The 21408-nt window shown below is 41.7% G+C and overlaps 1 protein-coding gene across 1 annotated transcript in view; it reads left to right on the forward strand.

Annotated features, from left to right (window-relative positions):
- The first annotated feature begins 708 nt into the window (after positions 1-708).
- The window catches only part of PRKAG2 (protein kinase AMP-activated non-catalytic subunit gamma 2), a 209617-nt gene continuing 188917 nt past the window's right edge, over positions 709-21408 (forward strand). The window contains exon 1 of the mRNA XM_057365396.1: positions 709-966. Coding sequence (XP_057221379.1) covers positions 871-966 — 96 coding nt within the window. The 5' untranslated portion in view covers positions 709-870. The remainder of the gene's footprint in view (positions 967-21408) is intronic.

Genomic DNA, 21408 nt, shown 5'->3' on the forward strand with positions numbered 1-21408 from the left:
GGGAGAAATCCTGCCGGGAGGGAGGCGAGGAAACAGCCTGGGAGGTCGGGAGGGAGAGGAACCGCGCCGCCCTTGGGCGTTTTTGGCAAGATGAAACCCAGCCTTTTCGCCCACCTCCGAGCTCCGKCAGCCCGGGGAATGCAGGCACAGATCCAGCTCTTCTCCCCCCGCCAAGGGGCCGGCGGGGCGGCCCGGGGCGAGCGGCAGCCGGGAGAAGCGGCCGGACTGCGGGAAAGTTGCGTGGTGCTCGTTTGGCAGCTCAMGGGGACCCTGCCGGGACTCTCGGAGCGCCCGGGCACCTCCTCCCATCCTCCTGCCCTCCTTCCCTCCCTTCCCGGTCGGGCTCCCCGCGGGACTCCCCGCTCTGCCAGGAGCGTCGCCCGAGCGCCTTCCCCTTGTCGGGTTTTGTGGCCTTCGGGTGTTTTGGGGGTTGTTTCTTTTTTTTTTTTTTTTTTCCTCTCTCTCTTTCGGTGAGAGTGCGGCCGGGCTGGGCGAGGGGAAGGAAACTTTGTCCCCCTCCCTCCCCCAGGATGCTCCGGATATTTTTGAAAGGGCGGAAGAGTGAGAAAGGGAGCAGCGTCTGTAAGGGCATCTCATGCTCTTGCGAAGGTCCCCCCTGACACCTCGCTGCTGGGATTAAAGACCGGAGCTGGAGAAACTCCTCCCCTTCCCTCGGCTTCTCATTTTCTCCCCCCTTCCTCTAAAAAAAAAAAAAAAAAAAAAAATCCTAAACCATTAGGAAGCGGGGGGAAAAAGGAAAAAAGAAAATAAGGAGCCTGGAGTAACTGCGGTCCGTGGTACGGTGGGGAGAGGTGGAAGAGGAGCCTCCCTCTCCAGATCCATTGCTCAGCACCACGCTCGGGTGAAGGCATGGGAAGCACTGCCATGGACAAGAAGAAAGATGCCTCCAGCAGCAGCAGGAAAAGCTCCAGCCAGAAGAAACTCATGTTGCGAGTGCACATCCCCGTAAGTGGCTCCTCGCTCTTCCTCCCCTTCGACAGCTGGCGTGGCTTAGGCATGTTTTTCTCTGACATGGGGCGCAGAAAGGCAGGGAGAGGTTTCCTGCGCCGAGCTCTGGAGTTTGGGGCGTGCTGGGCTGGGGGTGCAGCCCCGCAACAGCAAATCCTCCACACCTGGGGTGGGCTGAAGAGTGGGGTCTTGGCCCCCGTGCGGTGCTGGGAGCTCAGGATGCAGTGTCCGTGGCACGAAAGAGTATCCTCGGTATCCTCGTTTTGAAGTGACTCTTACTCCCTGCTGTAACCAGTGCTTCTGTGCCCTGGGCTGTGGGTTTGGCTCAGTTTGTCTCACGCAGTTCCCTCTCAGACTCGCAGCACGATTTAGCTAAAGGTCTGCTCACCCCTAAACGCTGGTCTCAACATGCCCAGGTTTGGTTCAGGGCATTGTCCCTGCCTGTGGCTGAACCGGGGTTTAATCTGACTCTTCCCTCTCTCTCAAGACTGATCCACTTCCGAATTTCCCAGGTCTGGGGGACCCAGAGCTCGCTCAGATTTGGATGCGAGCAGTCTGGTCGTTGCCAAAAGAGCAGGGCAGTTGTATTCACAGTGGAGCAGAYTAGTGAGCCATGCAGTTCGCGAGCTCTGTTTTGTTTTGTATATTCCACTATAAAGTAACATGCAAGAAATTACAGTTTATAGATACAGAATAATCACAAATCAAAAGCTTYTCTCTGTTTCCAGTTAGTACTTAAAAGCTGACTGGCTCCATCTTCAGAATTACATGCCTTTCAAAACTTTGGTTATTGGTTTGCTTTACTATTAGGATGTTCTTGTGCTCTATGTAGCTCTTAGTTTTCTATTCTCAGTTCCTGATGAATTGGTTTCAGTACTTCTGGCAAGAAATGACAAAGTCCTTGTATCTTTTCTGTGCGCTCTCTTGTTTTATTGATTATTGTTGTTTGGGTTTTTTTTGTTTGTTAGTTTGTTTTAAATCTCATTATATAAAAGTGGGAAACAGTTCTTCTCGTGTCTCTGTCAGGCCACCAAGGAGCAAAAAGATATTTCTGGTTCTAAGTTTTTCCTTTGTTTTAAAGAAAGAATAAGAAGTCAAAGGAAATTTATTAGGTGTCTCAAGTGTGTGGAATAAAAGGGAGGAAAAATACATGACTCTTCTGCAGATTTTATTTTCCTCTGGGGAGAAATGCAAGCCCAAGAGCCCAAGCCCAAGAGCCCAAGCCAAAACTTCTGGAGCTGAGTGCATTCAGTGCTAGAAGAAAAGGGTTTGTTTCTGCTAACATGGGTGGTGCCTATGTATTTGTGACAGAAGATTGTAGGCAATAAACTTCACCATGTTGCCAGTAGTACTTCACAATAGGGAATGTAAAATACCAGCAAAAAAAATKTACCACACCAAAGCACCGCTCAGCCGGTGCTCATTATTCCTTCGCACCCTGCCTGCTATATTGTCTCTGCCCTCTCTTTCCACTGCCTCTCCACCTCTGACTCAGAGTAGCCAGAGACTCTAGTGCAGCTGGATCTCCCCTGCTGCTCTCAGGAGCTGCATTTTCTGCCTGCTGAGGAGCCAAAGGTAGCTTTGGAGATCCTGTAGTTGTTGCAGGATTTTACAGGATGCACCTAGTGCTTTTGATGTRCCTGCTGACCACCAGATATCTCTGACCACACCAGAATTTAAAACAATTTTCCTCCTTTTATGGTGTGAAGCTAACRCGGAAAAAGTGCCTAAGGAACTCATTTGCACTAAAGCATTATTGACAGAGGGATGCTAATGCTTTTCCCTAATTTTATCTTTAATCCATACACAACCTTTTTTCAAGGGTATTTCCTTGGTTCTGTCTTGGATGGAACGTTTTTATTAGTGGGTCATCATGTTTCCTTTTCATTACTCTCTTGTCCTTTTGCTATGCAGTTTGTCACCTGGGTAGTGGCAGTGACTGAGATACAAGTTTGCAAATGCCTGATGTTACATTCAAGTCAATATAAGTTTTGTTGTTCACCCAGTTGGAAGTGATTCAGGATTTGATAATGAGATAACACCTTCCATCCTTCCTCCCCATCCGCAAAATAYGATCCTTCTCTTCCATTCTAACATTCCCAAAATGGACAGAAATAAGCCCAGGGTCTTTCAGGTTGTATTCACATTTTTAGTGGTTTTCTATRATCTGGCAGAGTTTGAACATGACCATGCTATAAGGAAGAACATTTTTTTTCATTCTCCTTACTTGACAGTGGAATCTGCATTTGAAAAGATCTGTTTAGACTGTTTTTTTTCCTCTTTCATAACGTTGTCTTGGCTGTTGTTTTGAAGCATCATTCCTATTATTTCAGTGGCGCCTGTCAGTGTAGCTGAAGTTGTCAAGGGAGCTTTCACCAGACTGTAATTTTTATTTTGTTCATCCTCTTCTTTGTGATTCTGTGAGATCATGTTTATTGCTGAGACATGTAATTCATGCTCATTTGGAYCTTCAAATTAGGAACAAGAGAAGAACTAACAAGGTCTGAGTGGGAGAGGAGAGAGGAGTCAACTCTGAAAGAGAAAGCAATGGCACGGAGAGGTACTGATGAGACTCAGGCTGGCGTAAAACTTATTTATTGGTCATGTAGAAGTGCTGATTTAGAAAGTAATATTATCTGTTGTGGAAAAAAATAAAGGTGAATGATGCAAAATACACTATAATTGGGTTAGAGGATTGTGGAATAGTAGGCATTTCTGAAAAGAAAGTTGTATACATTTCTCTTCTCTCCCACGAATTTTTAATTCTTTGGGTTTGTTTGTGACAGTAGGAAAAATGGATCAGTTGAAGAAGGCTGTTTTGTGGCTTGCAACACTCCAGAGCATTTCTCAGGTACATCTTTCTCAAGCAAGAACAAGACATGATACAAARTATCTGGAAACACTCTATTTTCACTTTCTTTCTGTGTTCAGTCTCCTGCAGCATAGGTGGGTGGTGCCCTGCCTGTGCTTCTGAGAATGGTGGTGGACCACTAAGTTCCTGCAGGCTGGCTTTCCTTGCTGCTCTCAGCTTGTTCAGTAGCCAAGAGTAAAGTGGAGGGCATTGTATTCTGTAGTGTGGCAGGGGAGTGTTTGCTGAATGGCTGGAATGATGGGATATCTTGTTTGGTTGTTGTTTTCTTTGCAAATACATGACTGACTTAAAGTAGTAATTTAGATGGACCGTAAYATAATTGTGGGAGCCTTTGTAAAGGTCATCCCAACCTCTGTGTGTCTCAGCAGCACATTCAGAAGTCTTGAAATTAGAGATGCCTAAATGGAAATTTCTGGTCCAAATATCTTTAAAAGCTGCTACAGATTTAAATAGAAACCCTTGCTCCCTAGATGCATCATATCTGTAATGTGAAGACATTAGCATTATAAAATTCCTTTTTAAGCCATTAGAAGTTAATGCTTGCATATTGCTTTGAACATTTTAAAAACTCTGTTCTGAGATGGGATGCAATTGTCTGCTGAATAGGAGCACAAAGCAGTGAGATCAGAATGTTCTTTTGTCATCTTGCAAAATCGATCTGTTCTAATGTTAATGTTGCCATTGTAGTCCTTCGGTACGGGGGGGGGGGAGGGGGGGAGAGATTTTGCTCTTGTTTACTTTGAATTTCATCTGGGTTGGTTCAGTCAGCACCAGCAAAGTTATGTTGTACTTACATGAGCACAATTGGGGGCAGAACCTGTCTCAAGAGCTTCACTATGCCAAGTGCCAAGCACCTGCTGATCCCAGCAGGTGGGAATTACAGGAGCTTGGTACTTCCTTGGATTTTTCCCAAATACATCGCAAGGTGACTTTTTATTCMAAAGAACAATGAATTTTTTTCACAATAAGCACAAAAATAACATCTGTGAATGCATATCAAAACATCTTTCAGTTCAGTGTGGTGTCTCTTGCCTCTGGTACTTCAGCCCTGTCAGTAAAGTTGATGCACTAGAAGTATGTGCTTGGAGATCAGGATTCTTTATTTTCAATACCACCCAAAGAAGCATCTCTGCACTCTTTCTCTCATTTCTTTGTGAACCTCTATGATTCTGAAGAGACTCCTCAATGTCAAAATTTATTGTTGTTTCCAGGCTTGGTGTTATGCTGGGATGCCAGGCTGAACATCAGATGGCTTAAATATTTCTAACCCAAGGGATGACAATGATGTTCTGACAGCTACTGCTGACTCTGGCTCTGCCCCTCCATCTTGCTTTCTACATTTGCAAAGTCATTAGTGGCTGCATGCCTAATAAATCACTGTGAAATGATTTTGTTCTGTCACAGTTTTTGCAGGGTGCTTCTTGTTTCCTGGTAATTGCAGGGTGGGCTGATGAGAACAGCACTTCAGTCTAGGAATCGCTTTACAAAGCTGCAGATGGGGAATAATCTAGTGAATTCTTTCAAGGTGAAAAGAAATCAGCTTCCAGTGTGATCTAGGAATGGAAAAAAATGTTTGTTTTCTCGGGAAAAAGAGGTGAAGGGAGAGAGAGAGGCAGAAGAGAGAGAAATGTTTCCCTAAAATTAAATCTGCAACTGTTCTCCCTGTCACTCTCATAGGGCAGGCTCTGAGTTGTCCTGAGCCTCTGTGGCCTTGAAGTTTAAATTTGGATTCCTCCCTCAAGGGCTGATATATTAAGACAGTAAAAGGCAAGAGGTATTTGCTCAGGAGTTTTGAGATGACGGTGTGAATTTATCTGAAGGATAAAAGCAAGGATTCATGTTTACAATCATAATAGCTGCCACTGCAATTAAGGAAGCTCACAGTCTTTTTGGTTTTAAAGCATAACACAAAGAGATCATCAGCTTACAGAAAAGTGCTGTGTCTTATAAAACATCATTTTTCCTAGTATGAGATTCTGCTCCTGTCTCCTTATTTATATCTGAGTCTATGAGGACTGCGGGCTTAGAGGAATGTGAATTTCCTTGAAGAAATAAGTCATGAATGTGGATGGAATCTCACAGAAATGTGGATGGTGAGACTTCTGGCCTCAGGGAAGTTTACAACATGCTTGTATTGGGAATTAGTGGAACAGAAGAAAAGTCATGCTCCAGAGGCATCAGGAATGCAGTGGAAGGTAGATCTCCACCTAGGGCGTTCCAGCATCTGTTCACAAACCCAAAAGACTCAGCTTCACCTGGGCACCACATTGCATACAAGGGAGCACTCAGATGTGACTRAAAGCAGAATTCAACATTTTATTGTTGATGTATGGGACAGTCATGGAAGTAGGTTGATGTGCCCAGTTGCTGTCTGGGCTAATGGGAGAAGAAAGGAGCCAAAACTGAGTGACCATTGGTGGCCCAAATAAGGACATTCGTATTGAGTGAAGTAACATAATTCTGATTCCTTTGAAGAAAAGCTGAATTTCTGTCAAAAGGCATCCCATGCACAGGGAGTAAAGAGTGAGCAAAGTTGGTTACAAGAGAAATGAAGCATAAAGGAAAACATCAAGAGCAGACAAGAGATGTCACAGAATGTCTATTTGGCATAGAAATAGCCCCTTTGTGGGCTGATTTACCCTGGACTGATCACCAGGCTTTGGGAATTTGCTCCAGGGCCCGATCTGGTTCCTGGGCACTGCCGTCTCAATTTTCTACTATTGTTTGCACTGTAGGCACACTAGAGAAAGAGTTACAGTCTCACAATCAGGGAGAGACTTGTGCATGTCCTCAAAGGCTAAAAGAAAAAGCAGCTTGAGTGTATTTAAAATGGAGTATGGTTTTTCTCCTGAAAAGGAAAGCTTATAAAACATCCATGAATATAAGATGCCATCAATAAATACAAAATATTATTTATGATTTGGTGGAACTCTGCTATACTGCTGAACTATTTCTTGTATCAGCAGTGATCTAAAACACTGAGCTATGTGACAATTTCTGCTGCAGAATGATTTTTGTGTTTTTTCTTTAGGTGGTTGTAGAAACTGGAACATARTGCTTCGGTTTAGTGTTTGCTTCTGTATTACTGTCTCTCTTAAATTGCTTGCATATAAATACATATGAAATCTTTAATGCATGAAAGCATTATTTCCACAGTAGAGAAGCAAAACATAGCACAATCCTTCATTTTTTGACATTGAGGATTCATAGAATGGTTTATAGCATCCTTCAAATTTTCATAAAATTTAGCTTGACAGTAAATTACATTATGTAAGCGTGACCCAGTGGGATGCAGAGCAGTGTGTGTGTGTGTGTTTTGTGGTTGTCACTTATTTCACACACTGTGACTCTTCAGACCTTATGGTCATTATTGCAAAGGGTGTCTGTGACCTTCTGCTCCAAAAACAGAACCTATGTCATAAGCTGAAGACTCAATCTATTTTTGTGACCAGAGTAAGAGAGTTATATGCTTTTTTTAAGGTGCTGGAGAGCACATTCATAGATCTGGGGATTCATTAGGAGGAAGTGTATGCATTATATGCRTTGTCTGTCATGTTATGAAGTCTTTATCATCATTTATTCACAACAGGTGTTGTGCAATTTTCAGTCAACTTTTCGTGTCAGTAATGCTGCTGGAACAATGAAAATAAAAAAAATACTCTGCTTCTGCAAGCTGAAGAAAGCAAACCTCACTGAGTGGTCAGAGTGCTGCCTGACAGGACTATAAAACACAGCATTTTCCTGCTCAGTGCTGGACTTACTAGGGGTCTTTTACAAACAACTGAAGTCTGGATCTGGTTTGTGGAAGCTATGTGCCCRCTAATTCCTTTAGAAGAGTTTGGAAATGTGTCTTCTGTGGAATTGGAGAACTCAATACTTGGTGAGCTAGATTAGGGGTAAAATCTGAATTCAAGCATGAAGAAACTTTTAAATGAAGACAAGCTTTCCATAGAAATGGGAAAGTTTTAGGAATGTGGTGGATGAAACAGGTGCCATAAGCATTGCCCGTTGCCTGTCCAGTGGAAGAAATGGATTGTTACCTGCATGCCACTTACTTTGAATGGACTCTACATGGAAACCTGAAATGTGAAAAGAGGAATTATGTAGAAATTGCTCAAGTGTGTCATGATGACTGTTTTTGCTATCTAGCCTCAATCCTTGATAAATTTCCATTGATCCGGGACTGTTCTATGCCTTTAAATATGTTTGCATTTAGTGTGTTTGTTAAGCCTGTGGCCTTTAATAGGTGTAAGTGCAAATGAATGTTTTTACAGAATCATGGAATTAATGAGGTTGGAAGAGACAGTTCTGAAGATTGTCTAGTCCAGGTGTTATTGCTGACCCAGTGGTCAGCTAGAGCAGGTTGCTCAGGACTGTGCCCCATCAGATTCTGATATCCCCAAGGATGGAAACTGCACAGTTTCACTGCTCTGACAGAACACATTTGGGCAAGTGAAAGTTCTGAAAGTTCCTGGAGACTAATTATTGTTCAGACACATGGAATTTAGCTCCACATTTGGTTGTTCCAAAARCATAGAGCCAATCTGGGGAGTGAAATTTGATTTGGCTAGTAGGAGTGTAGTGCTGAGACTTCTGGGGAAAGGATTCTCTGAGATGGGTATTTAAACTGGAGGCACAGTTGTCCCAGCAAGACTTGAGAAAGAAAGGAAGAGTAAGGAAGAGATAAAAAAGGTGCTTAGTCAGTGTTATCATGCTGTATATGTGAGTTTGCCAGCTTCTGAGTAGAGCATTGCATCTTCTGGAATGTGGTTTTCATTATGCCTTGTCATTCCTTTTACATAAATTCATTAGAGGGGGATTTGCTGTTACTGAGTATTAATCATGGCTCCCGTGCTGGAAGTGTGATCTAAACCAAGAAGCATGAGGGAAGGCATTCAGGGATATGAGCACTAAATCATCAGCAATCTGAGTCTCTATCTGCTGTATGGCCTGAGGGCAGAGGAGGTGGAAACTGTGCACTGATGATGGCTGAGGCTTTAAGTCCACAAAGAATAAACTTTTTGAAGTGTCAGTGTGCCACGCTGAAACAGCTTGTGGGACCTTCTTTCCATGCATGACTGGATGGTGTTAGATGTCTATACATGTGTTGCTACAAACTTTCTGAAGAATTTAAAGCCCTCACAGATTGTATTGGCTGGAGGAGGTGAGAAGAAATGACGTTATCTCAGCAGTGCYGGTTTTCAAGGAGAGGGTTGGAGTTTAAGAAACCTTTCCCATGTTGTATAGGAATGTGACAGTTGGATTCCTGAAGTTTTCAGACCCAGTTCACTTACCTTAACCATGAGCCCAACCTTGTTCTTACAGTATTTGTTCCATAAGGATTTGTGTACAAGCACAACCTAAGACATATCCATGTATAAAGTTAACCTAAGTCAGTAGTCATAGGAAGTATTTTTCCTTTTGCTTTTTATGAAAATATTTCAAATATGCCTTTTTATGAAAATAGTGTGAAGTGGAAGGATTCCAGTCTAATGTCTACAGTCAGTCATGCCATGTCTTAAAATAACACTATTATGACTCTTGGCRGCCTGATCAGGAAGACCGAGGATTGAGAGTATTAGACAAATTAGAGAAGATGTTTTAATTTCCAACGTCAAAAGTGGTACCAGTGAGTGTGCCTAATTATCACACCCTCCATGTGGTTCATGTGGTTGTTKAAAGTTGTGAATTATTAGTCTTTTCTGTGTAGTTGATGGGATATCAGTTGTAGAATTCTTGAAACAAGGCATCTATAGCCATTTCACATGTAGTCATCTACATAGTCAAGAAAATGGGGTTTGGGTCCATGTGAAATAGCTCTTTACTGGCCTTGTTCAACCTGCAGCAATCTCCAAAGAGTTTGCAGGCATTCTGTCTCCCTTCCTGCATTCCACTGACTTGTCCTTCCAATTGCTGGAGCTGGGCATTCCCTAGTACTACTGCCAGTTAGGGCAGGAGAGAGAATACCARCATGATCTCAACACCATTCTTAGATACTCCTTCCACTAATTCTAGATCAACTCTATGTTTTTATGGGAAAGTGGGGATCTTCTGCCATGTGAAAAGTTGAGCCAACATTATTCATAAACAAAAGATTAATAGCCTGAAAGGAATGGGAGGTAGAAGATGTTATTCAGCTATTCCCTGTGCTCTTTATTTAGTGAGTTGATGTTGAAGGTAAATACTAATTTAAGAGACTTTTTTTAGTTGGGTAATGATTAATTATACATTTTCCTTGTGTTTTTTATGTGTTTTAGAATGACTGTACTTGCGTTAAGCTGCCCAGAGGCAGGAGGGTTCATGCCAGCATTTTTTCTTTTTTTACAGAGTAAATCCTGTAATTCAAAAAGTGCAATTATTTGAATTTTTTTTTCTGTATTGTACTAAGAGTTCTGGCTCTTTTCACTGTGGCAGACCTGTGGAAATGTCATCTGTTGGCATGCAAAAGTTGCTGTTACAGGAACTCTTCTGATTTTCAGCTGTAAAAATCTGAAGTCAGTACATGTCTTAATCATGCACAGCAGTGGGCTCGTCTCCATTTCTTAGTCAGACAAAACTGTTCTTCACCAGTATTCATCAGCTGTCCTGGTGGACCTCAACCAGTTACCAAGGCAAGGCAAGCTGCTCTTCCTCAGCTGGAATTCCCAACAGACTCTGTGCATCCTTCTGTCCCACTGCAGTGCTGAACAAAGCATGTTGCCTCACAATGCCTTCCCACTTAGCCAATATGTTTTATTTTCATTGTCAGATAAAACGAGTGGTAACTTGGTAAGCCTTGGTAAYTCATTCGCTTTTGATGTCCATCTGTCTGTAGTCTCAGATCCAGAAATCTGTGAAAAACAGATGATTTAAGTTTACTTGAAATGCCATTCACAAGATTAAGCCTTGAGAAAATAGGTGCTAAGAAGGCTAGTAACTCAGAGAGATGGGATTTTTCAAAGGAATTTATGCATCTTAGGTTCCTTTACAGTATTTGAAGATCCTGCCAGTCCATTTGCATCAGGATATCCTTAATTACATTTGAATATTAAGCTTTACATCTTTCAAACTTGTAAGATGCCATTCTCCCCTCTCTGCTATTTATACCTGCGTTACAAACAGAAGTTGCTTTCCTACTTTTCTGCTTCCAATAACATTCTCTTATGCCTGATACCTAAAATGGAAACAAACAAACAAACAAACAAACAAACAAAAATACAACAAAAAAAAAAACCAAGTCAGAAATCTTTTTTTAATGGAACAGAGATTGAAAGTAATACTAGGAAGTAATTTGGGAAGAGATAAATAGCAGCTGCTCTCTTGATGATAAAGACTGAAACTAATACAGATACTTGGTGCATTGCAATCTGTTGTGACACACAATAAAATCTGTGTTTGTTTGTCTTATGTTTGACTGAGAGGGACCAAGTATTACATTTGATAGAGACTTCAGAGAGAAATTTCTTTTCAATGTAACTTGAGAAACGGCTGTGATCACTTAAAATTGTGAGAGGGTTTTTTATACTTTTTATACCTTGCAAACTGTGGAAGTTTTGTGAGCTACAGAAGGCATTTAATGTGTTTGGACTCTGTGGGTAGTTCTTCCAAATTTACTTTCAAATATAAATGCTTTAAAATGAAAATATATGATATATTTCACTACCTTAACCTGCATACACCTTTTTGTTAGCATGTTTAAGAAGCAGAAGTATTTGGGTTGAAGTAACTAAGGAAGAGGCACAAGTGTAAAAACACAGGCTGTAAGATCAGTGGCATTGATCAGTATATGCACTTTAATGGATGAGATTTGGGACAGACAGGCTGAACATCTGGCGACATATGTCTGGGGATYGATCATCTTCTCTTGAAGGAATGGTAAAATTGAATTTCTCTGGGCTTTAGCAACAAAACGAGAAGAAATATTAACTATGCACTCTAAGGAAGCATCCATTTCCAGAAAATRTATTTCCAGGAGTTAATTTCCAGAGGGCAACAGGTACCTTTGTTTATTTTTTATGGTCGTGAGTGTTCTGTGCACCTGACTAGATTAATTTAAAAAACACATAAAGACACAAGTCCTTACCAATCATATGCAGTTCAACAAGGGAAAGTGCTGGAGTCTGCCCCTGGATGGGGCAACCCTGGATATATGGACAGACWGGTGAATGAGAGGCTGGAAAGCAGCACCATGGGAAGAGACCTGCGGATCCTGGTCCATGGCAAGTTGAATGTGATCAGCAGTGCCCTGGAGCCAGGAGGGCCAAGKGTGTCCTGAGGGCATCAGGCACAGCATCAGCTGCTGGGCAGAGGGGATCGTCCTGTTCTGCTCTGCCCTGGCCTGGCCTCATCTCAAGTCCTGGGGGCAGTTTGGGCATCACAATATAAGAAAGAMATTGAATGATCAGAGAGTGTCCAAATGGCCATGAGGATGGTGAACGGCCTTGAGGGGAAGATCTGTGAGGARCGGCTGAGGTCACTTGGTCTGTTCAGCTGGAGGAGACTGAGGGGAGAGCTCATTGCAGTTACAAGTTCATTGTGAGGGGCAGAGGARGGTCAGGCACTGATCTCTGCTCTGTGGTGACAGTGACAGGACCCAAGGCAATGGCCTAAAGTTGTCTCAGGGTTGGATATTAGAGTAAGGTACTTCACCCAAAGGGTTGTTGGGYACTGKCACAGGCTCCCCAGGGCAGTGGTCATAGCACCAAACCTGACAGAGCTCAAGAAGTATTTGGACAAYCCTCTCAGGCACATGGTGGGACTCTTGGGGATGGTCCTGTGCAGGGCCAGGAGTTGGACTTGATGAACCTTGTGAGTCCTTTCCAACTCAGCTTRTTCTGTGATTCTGTGAAGTGCAGAGCCTGTGCGTGTAGAGGGAAGCTACCCTGTGTGCAGCTGCTYGCTCTAAACCGAATACATTCAGTGTGTATAGACAAGCTGGCAAATTGCTCATGTTGCAGAAAAATGAGCTGTGATGGAAAATACAATAGATATTTAATTATTTCAGGGGAAACCCCAYGTTATGAATATCCTGTGTTTTCATGTCACAAAACAAACAGAGCAATGAGCTTGACCTTTAGGCTGTTTTTATTTCTGGTGGTTTTTGGTTTACAAGACTTGAGTAATTTAAAGTGCAGTCACCTGRGTTCTTGTGCTAAGGGATTAACACATATTGACTTGAGTCCTACTGTCCCTCATAGTTGTAACCAGGACTAACTTTCTTCTTCCTTGCCTCTGTCTGCTTCCCTGCATACAGGCATTGCTGTAGAAGGCCTCCAAGTCATGTCATGTCAAATAATGCATGGTCTTCAGAGCTCACTGGGGGAGAGAAAAGTCTGGGAACAATGTGAGCAGGCACAGCTAGGCACTTCCACTAATTGTTGATGTGGATGATGGAACACAAAAGCAGAAGAAGGGAGGGGGGAATGGAAATGTGTCTTGGTGTGGAAACGACTGTGTAAAAACAAATATGCCTGGACTTGCTTATTGGGAACGTAAATGTAGCACAGGAGAACTCCCATGACAGGAATCCTCTGCTACCCTGCCAGATAATTTTAGGTTTCTTTTTTTATTTATTTACCTCTAGAGATTTTYTTGGCTCTTTGGGGTTGTGGACTTCAGCAGCCTTGAATTGTAACAGGTAGTTGTATTTTGCTGCTGAGATAGCTTGAATTATCTGTTAATTTTTAGCTATTTGATATTGCCTAAATATTGGAAATGAGAAACTTGAATGACTTAATTAATAAGGTAACATGCTAGTTGCATTTCAAAGTATGTCATGCTGAAGTGAAGTTAAATATCTAAGTAACTCTTTTCTATATTGTGTACTCTAACCTGAAGCAGGGTGRAGTGATTTCCAGATCAACTGTGTGAAATAAATAAGGTAAAATTATATATTTGGATGTGTGTGGGGGGAGGAGATTATTCATAATGAAAAWCCTCAATTTCCTCTCAAGACCTGCTGTGCTGAAATACCTACATTGTATTTTCCTTAAACTCAGAAACAAATCAGGTAAAAACGATAATGAAGAGATGACCATTTGGTAGGATGAGCCTGAAAATGGAACATTTATCCTATGGAATGGGAGCTATATGGAATTRTGAGCAACTGGGAATGAAATTAGTAAATTTAGTGACATGCATAAAGTAAAATGAGTAAATTTATATTTCACTAAACAGTGGAACTTTTTGTRCAAAGGTAAGCTACCAGCCCATGCTGGGATTCCTAATTCCCTAGAGATGGAAAGGCTCTTTATATCAAGGGAACAGAAAGCCCAAGTGATGCACAGGGCACTTGCATCTACACCTGTGCCTGAAGGATCATCCTACCTCTGCTGAAAAGTAGATATTTCTGCAGTGAAATGGAACAGCTGCAATTAGTAATCTGTACAATGCTACACAACTRGGAAAACCCCAGTTGCTTAGTTTGTCCATTTACTAAATGAATTGCAAATGTCTGACTGAACTGAGAACTATTATGGAGGCAAGAGGAAAGAAAATAGCCAGCAGAAACACCAATTTGTTGATTATATAATGGATTTGTCRTTAGTAACTTGATCATCCCAATGCATTTGCTTTGTCTCCGAGACAGATACTTGTTCTGACCAGGGCTGATTGAAAAGCACTCTGATTATGCCAAAGTGTGCTTTAAATGGAAAGAGGGAGATGGAAAACTATTTAACAGTAGAAATATGATTTCTGATAGCATTGCAGAAAAGTGACAATGCAGAAAGATAGTGGAGTTTATCTAAGGAGTTAGATTGATCCCTTTTTAGTTAAAAATATGTAAATTCACTGCTGTGAAAGTTATCGCAAGGACAGCTGTAAAGACTGATCATCGGTCAGAGTGAAAATTGAATTCATCCTGTAAAATTCATCACAACAGTCCATTGTGGTGCCTCTATTTTGACAGGCAGGATTGGCTTCCCAGCAACTACCATTGAAAATATTTATCATTTTAGTGTGGAAATCTGACTTCCTGRCACTCGGCGGCGAACTTCATTTCACAGTAATCTCCTGAAAATCTTTGCTGACTAAGGCTGACTCTGAGCATGTTGCCAAAAGATCTCAGTTTCTCAGCCTTCTTCCTAGTCTTCCAGTTTTCACATCAGATTTCTCTATATTATGTGCTCCTATTTTTATAATTCTGTGATTTCCAAAAGCCACTGCAATGTTCACACAAGCAATATTCTTTATTTAAATTTCTTTATTGTGCAGGTGACCATGCACTGGGACAGATTGCCCAAAGAGGGTGTGGAGTCTCCCTCGCTGGAGATATTCCAGAACCATCTGGACATAATCCTGTGCCATGTGCTCTGGGACAACCCTGCCTGATCAGGGAGGTAGGACCAGATGGCCCTCTGTGGTATCTTCCAACTGGACCTGTTCTGTGATTCTGTGAATATTCCCTTAGCAGTATTCCCCAAGCCAAAAGCACTAGCTGCTATCTCCAGAGAGTTTCTAAAACCCACCACAATCACAAAATACAAAGAACAAAAATCAGGCTCACAGAATTACATATTGGGTCTTCATGGAAASAATTTTTAGATTTGTTTATATCCCTGAGACATGGGTGAACTTTAGGGGTGAATATTTTGTTTTTCAGAATWTTGGTGGCTTTATCTGCTCACAGGTGGGGTACTTAATGCTAATGTGTGCCACGAGTTTCCTGGAACATACCCACAATTAGCATTTTAGGGATTTAAAGATTATTTTATTTGGCTTAGGCAACCTGTTCAGCACAGAGCATGGAGCACCTGAACCTGCTGGAAGATTTCCATCTTTCTGAGCTGCTCACCAGTAGATATATTGATTGGCATTCTGATGTTACTTGCCTTAGCAGGAACATTTTTCCTGTCATCACTGGAGCTGCTGTGGACAGTGGGGTTGGAACTGGAGACACGGGGTGGAAGTGTTAGGATTTCATTGTGGCTCTGTGCAGGTTAGGGGGAGGGGAGAAGGAACCACCTAAAGCTTTTGAATGTGTGAAGTATAAATGAGCAAAGTATGGTGTACCTGAAATATCTCATGAATGGATACCAAAATATCAGTATTTTTGGTTTTGATTTTGCAATAATTCTGTTTGACAAACAACCAGGTCTCTTCAAGTTGTTCTGCTGTGAACTTTCTCACCTTGCAGACAAATTTTACAGCTCTGCTTACCACAAGTCTTACCACATGTGACAGGATGACAAAATGCCTGATATAAGAGAGCTGTGATGGAGATGGGAGAGGGAAACCAGGGTACACTGGTCATATKTATGGCTGATGATATGATGCACCCTCTCTGCTATCCTGATTATATTACAGCTGTAATTCTGTAGCTGTGGTCTAAATGGAGAGGCAGGTAAGAGGTTGAACTCACTGTGAGCCAGAAAACCTAAAATAKCTCTTTTACTATTGGCCAGATGCCCAGATCAGAATAAATACATTCAGCCTTTCTCTTTCACATCCCCATTGTAGAGACAAAATACAAAATGGCCAAACAGAAGTCTGACAGACCATATTTTGTTTATATAGATGCTTGGTAGCTATATGAGATGAAGAGACAGTTAAAAAGCTAAGTCCTGTACTTTGTATAGATTTATAACAGCCATTTAAATAAAGTATRCCTTTTTGCTCAGGCTGAGCATTTGTAAATTCAAGCTATTTAATGCATGTTTGCATAATATATCAGGGGATTTTATGTGGAGTACATACACTTGGCTAGATGTTTTTGTTGTTGGAATGATCATGGTGATTTAGTTAATGTTGTTTTCTTTCCTGASCATCCTCTCAGAAGTTATCATGATTTCATTAACAGAAAAAAACTTCTTTTATCTGTCCTAATTTGCACACAAGGCCAGTTTGAGAGAAAGCTTGGCTTTTCTGAGAAGCTTCTGAAAGTTCCAAGAAAGGTTTATTTCCATCTGGTAATTAATTAAAAATAGGCCTTTAAAAGTTCATGTTTTCCTTTCTAGGATATTGTGTTACATAGGTCTTTCAGCACTGCTGCCTGTGAGTCTGAYGGTGTGTCACTTTAAGAACTCAGAAAAAGATCTGTGACACCAATGGAGACACYGAAGTTTCCTCTGATGGCTGGAGCTGGAGTTCTTGGTCTGGCACATTGGTTGGGCTTCACAGGAGGTTTATAGCTTTGAGAAGGAAATTTAATTATATGTTCTGGCAACAGTCTTAACTTTTTCTCACTCTTGACTTTCTATTGTTGGGAAATCACATATAAAGCAACAGTGACTGGTGCAATATATTTCTGTATTTTATGTATAACTTCAAAGCAGAGTGAGTACAAAAGTTTATCTCAGCTAAGTCTTTTCCAAGTACATTTATTCATTAAGCTGACTGTGCAAATTTAGTCAAACATAAGCTCAGCTATTGCTGGTAATTCATTAACAGATTCATCTAAAACTTTGTCAAAAGCTTTAGTTTCTGAATCAGGTCATGAACGTCTCATTTCCTTACCAGTGCAAAAACACACAGTCGATTTGGTGGTTAAAGCCAAGTTTAGTCAGACTTTGAGCAATGGTATAACCTCCTAACCACAGGCTTGCTTTATCTTGGATCCAGCTATGCTTCTCCTTCCATGAGTCAGGGCTGTGGAGGAAGAGGATATCCTTGAAGTGTGAAACATGGCAGTCTTGACMCCCACACCCTCGTGGCTGTGCTCTTCATCTTGAAGGGAGCCTGTAGCCCAAACCAAGCACTTGCTCTACTGACCTTTGGGTGGTTACTTGGCTGGGAACAGAGTGTGGGGAGTAAACTCTGGAGCTGATACAAATTTTTGCACATGAAAAGCCCTGAAGTGTTTTAAAAGTTGTGTTTTGTCATACATGACTGACATATAGATAACTATCTGTAGATATCTGGGACAGAGATCACTAGGTGCTTTGCTGGTGTTTAGCAGTACTAGGAACATTTATGCAGGAATTCAAGGAAGTTACTTCATCCGGAATACATGATAGGGAGAACTGTGCCAAAAAATGCAAAGTGTGGAACAGAGTTTGGAGTAAAAATTCATTTTCTGAAGGAAACTGTTGTGAGGTCCTAAATGGACATACCAAGTAGTTTACTTCTCTGTGTCTGAAGAAAAACATGTTTTTATTCATTCCATGTAAATTCAATTTTCTCTCTAGCACTTTGCCTGCCTRCACTGGTCCTGGTTTGGAAGGCTTCCTAATGAACCCAATAACATCAGTGCCCTAACTCATCTGGATCTGGAGTGTAAAGTATCACCAAACATTGGATTGTCAATTTTCCAGGACATGCAAGACCCTGACTTTCCCCAGTCTCATCTTTTTATCCATATGCTATTCAGTTTATCCTCTGCAGATTGTAACCCTTATCAGACAACTATGTCTTCTAATATCAACCTTCTGTGCACTCAAGGTTCCACTTACATCTTAAACACTGGGACACTTGCTTTATTTGCTCTCACCAAAGAAGTGGACTCTTGGAGGATATCCAGATTTTTATTGATGGGATATTTGATCCAAGCATTTCTTTTAAAACTCTCCTCGAAAGCAAGCCTGGGGCAGAGCCAATATAATAACCCTAATGCACTGCCCCCCTCCATGTCCTTACTTCTGCAAATTTCTAAATGTTTAGAAGAAATGGTTGAGTAAATGTTGCCCTGGAAGTATCATTATTTCTGATGTGAAGCTTGGAAAGCAAAAATTTAAGAAGTAACTAGCCCAAGACTATRGAAAGCTGGAAAGTAGAGTCCAGTGGCTCCCTTGTCTTATACATAAGCTAAAACCCCACCATGCTTAAAGCCAGACCATTGCAGGTAAGTGAGCAACACAAATGTCTTGGCCTACCCTACTCCTGATTCTGCACTGGCTCTGTATGCAGCTTTCCCTATATAAGATCATCTATRACATGGCTCCCTTTGGCCTCAGGAGTTTACGTGGGATGAGGTGTGTTGCCAGACTCCTGTGTCAAAACATTGATTATCTTCAGTGGTGGATGAAGTTAATTGGATTCACTTGAAGCAAAGTCAAAGAGCATTGTGGGCCTATGGCTCCCCATCAAACATCCCGTCTCTGCCATTCGCTGTTGTTACGGCTGATGGAAATAAGCCAGCGTTAAATAAGAGCTGGGAAAGCATCTCCCTGCCTTAGACTGAGTACAGCTGCGMTTTTCTTACTCGAGTTATATGCGAGGGCAGGCAGTGTTTTTGGCATGCTCTGGGTTCCTAAAAGCATTGCTGGGGCAGCAACGGAAGTTACTCCCACTATTTTAAAAGCCAGGTCACCAGACTCCCAAAGTTCCAGCAGCTGAAGCCCCTGGAGAGCCATCTGTTCCCTAAGCCCTGGGGAGAGCTGAGGAAGAGCTTGTGCCGCGAAGGACGCCCTCACCGTGGGAACTGTGGTTTGAACCTGCAAGGACGGTGACAAATTGGCTCAGAACTCCCCCARTGAGGGTCTGCTTTTTTCTAATTGTGATAAAAGTAGTCTGGCAGGTAGCTGGGACAGGTGAAAGCTGGGACTGTGGTGGCAGCTGGTCAAGTCTGGAAATACCAATGCTGTGTATTTCTAGGTGGTCTTTCCCATCCATTTTCAGGAAGTTGGTTTTTTTTTTTTCTTTCTCTGTCCTTGTTTACTTGTAATTTCACTTTTAAAGTTCTTCCTTCCTCTTTCTGGGCTTCTCTTTCAAATCAGTTAAAAAGAAATTCCTTTCAGATTCACAGAAACAGTGTTTGCTTGCTTGTTTGTTTTCCCAGGCTGTTCAGTAGGTTACAAAGTTAATTTCTGCTTGTTGGTCAGTTTACATAGTTAGAATCCTTTTGATGGCCCGTTGGAGTCCTTATACTGCTCTTCATCAAAACTTGGGGCATTTGAAATTCTTAAATAAGCAGWTGATACATTTTTTTGAGTAGTATCCCATGTTTGTTATGCATATGTGTATGTGAGTATGCCTGCACACACCCATATTTCCATGTGTATTTTTTGCATATAATCCTTSGGGCACATCTGATGTGAGGCTTTTGAGAAGGACCAGAACCATGGCATTAGGGAACAAGGATTCTTATGACAAGTCTGGTATGTTTTGATGCAGGTGTATTCAAAGAAGATGGTTATCACRCTCTGAATGCGGAAAAGGTCACATTCTGACATGTAGCCACATATTGTGTGCCAGACTCTTTCAAAATTTGGAAAACAGTTCAGAATTAACCTTTCTGAATAATTTTATATTTTTATGTTGACCCTCACATTACATGTAGAATGGCTCCTCTCCCCATGTCTGCAGCCCTTCCTCATCTTTCAGACATTAGACATCAGAGCTGTTTTTCTTCTTCAGATCTGTCAGTTATTTGGTCTCAGCAATAGGATCAGAATTTCTTGAACCTAGAATTAATTATTATTTATTTCCCTTCTTGCTCTAGAGGTTGCCTAAAGCAAGAAGGAGCCTTGCTGTTTATTTCCATTCCTGTTCCTGGAGGAAAATCCTTTTGGCAATACCAACACMTCTTCCCTGCAATAAACTTCATCAGTCTGAAAAGTGTTGATATTTCTTGCTCTCATTAGAACTTTCCTCCAGAACATCATTCCTTTTTCCCTTCCTAATTTCCAATCTAAGTTTATTCACAATAATTTTCCATYTTCTAATTGCACCCACAGTGTCCTTTATCTCTTCTCCCCTGTTGATGTTTATGCGCCTTATGTAACTGTGGAGAAGGATCACATACACTATCAGCTGTCAACTGTGAAACCAAGCGAGCCAAGCTCCTTAAGTCACGTCCCACAAGAGAGACTCTCTGTTCCCCTCATCGTCAAAACAGCCCTGTGGTGCACCTGTTGCCAGCTGAATTAACCTTTCCTGAGCACATGACCAGAACTGTACACATTATTCCASATGAGCTTTCACAGTGCTTATATATATCGATATGGTATTAAAGCTTTTATGTGTTCTGGGGGCCTCCTGATGCCTGTTGTGATCTCATGTGCTTTATCCATAGCAACATTGCCATGAGAGCTCTTAGTTAACCTTTTGAGACAGGTACTGTCAGTGAGACAGGACTTCAGTTTGTCTCTATCCAGCTGTTGAATGCTCARCTTTTAGACAAAATTACAAAATTACAGTCCTTGAATACGTTATTGAGGGATTAAGGATTAAACTAAAATAATTAAATTAAATTGATTAAATTAACCTGATTTCTGTTCTTTCACTTGTTCATGTTACCCAGTCTTTCCCATGAGAGAGTCTGATGTTTTTGTTAGGGAGTGAACCCAGTAGCTAGATATCATCACCAAGGTGCCTGGCTTAGCTTAACGATAATGTTCTTGTTGACCCAGGTTTCAGGAAATTGTTTCATGGAAAGATTATTGCTTCTCCTTGCATTGGGGACTTGAAATTCCTTGTTGTTCTCCATGCTGCCCAGGATGCCAGCAAGAGAGAGCACAAGAGACTTTCCCTTTTTCTCAGCAATGTTAGCTGGGTCTTGAGTGGCAAAGAAAAACAGCAAGAGAATGTAAAGCGGGTAACAAGGATTTTCTGGGTGCAAACTAAATCTTGGCAGAATTTAGTAAGAAATTGAGATGTCTCCCACAGCTATCTGATTTATTTCTAGGCCAGAGCTGAACAGAGTCTGACAG

This window comes from Malurus melanocephalus, unplaced genomic scaffold (assembly GCF_030028575.1).
Source record: "Malurus melanocephalus ecotype Western Australia unplaced genomic scaffold, MMel_1.1 scaffold_52, whole genome shotgun sequence".
NCBI lineage: Eukaryota > Metazoa > Chordata > Aves > Passeriformes > Maluridae > Malurus > Malurus melanocephalus.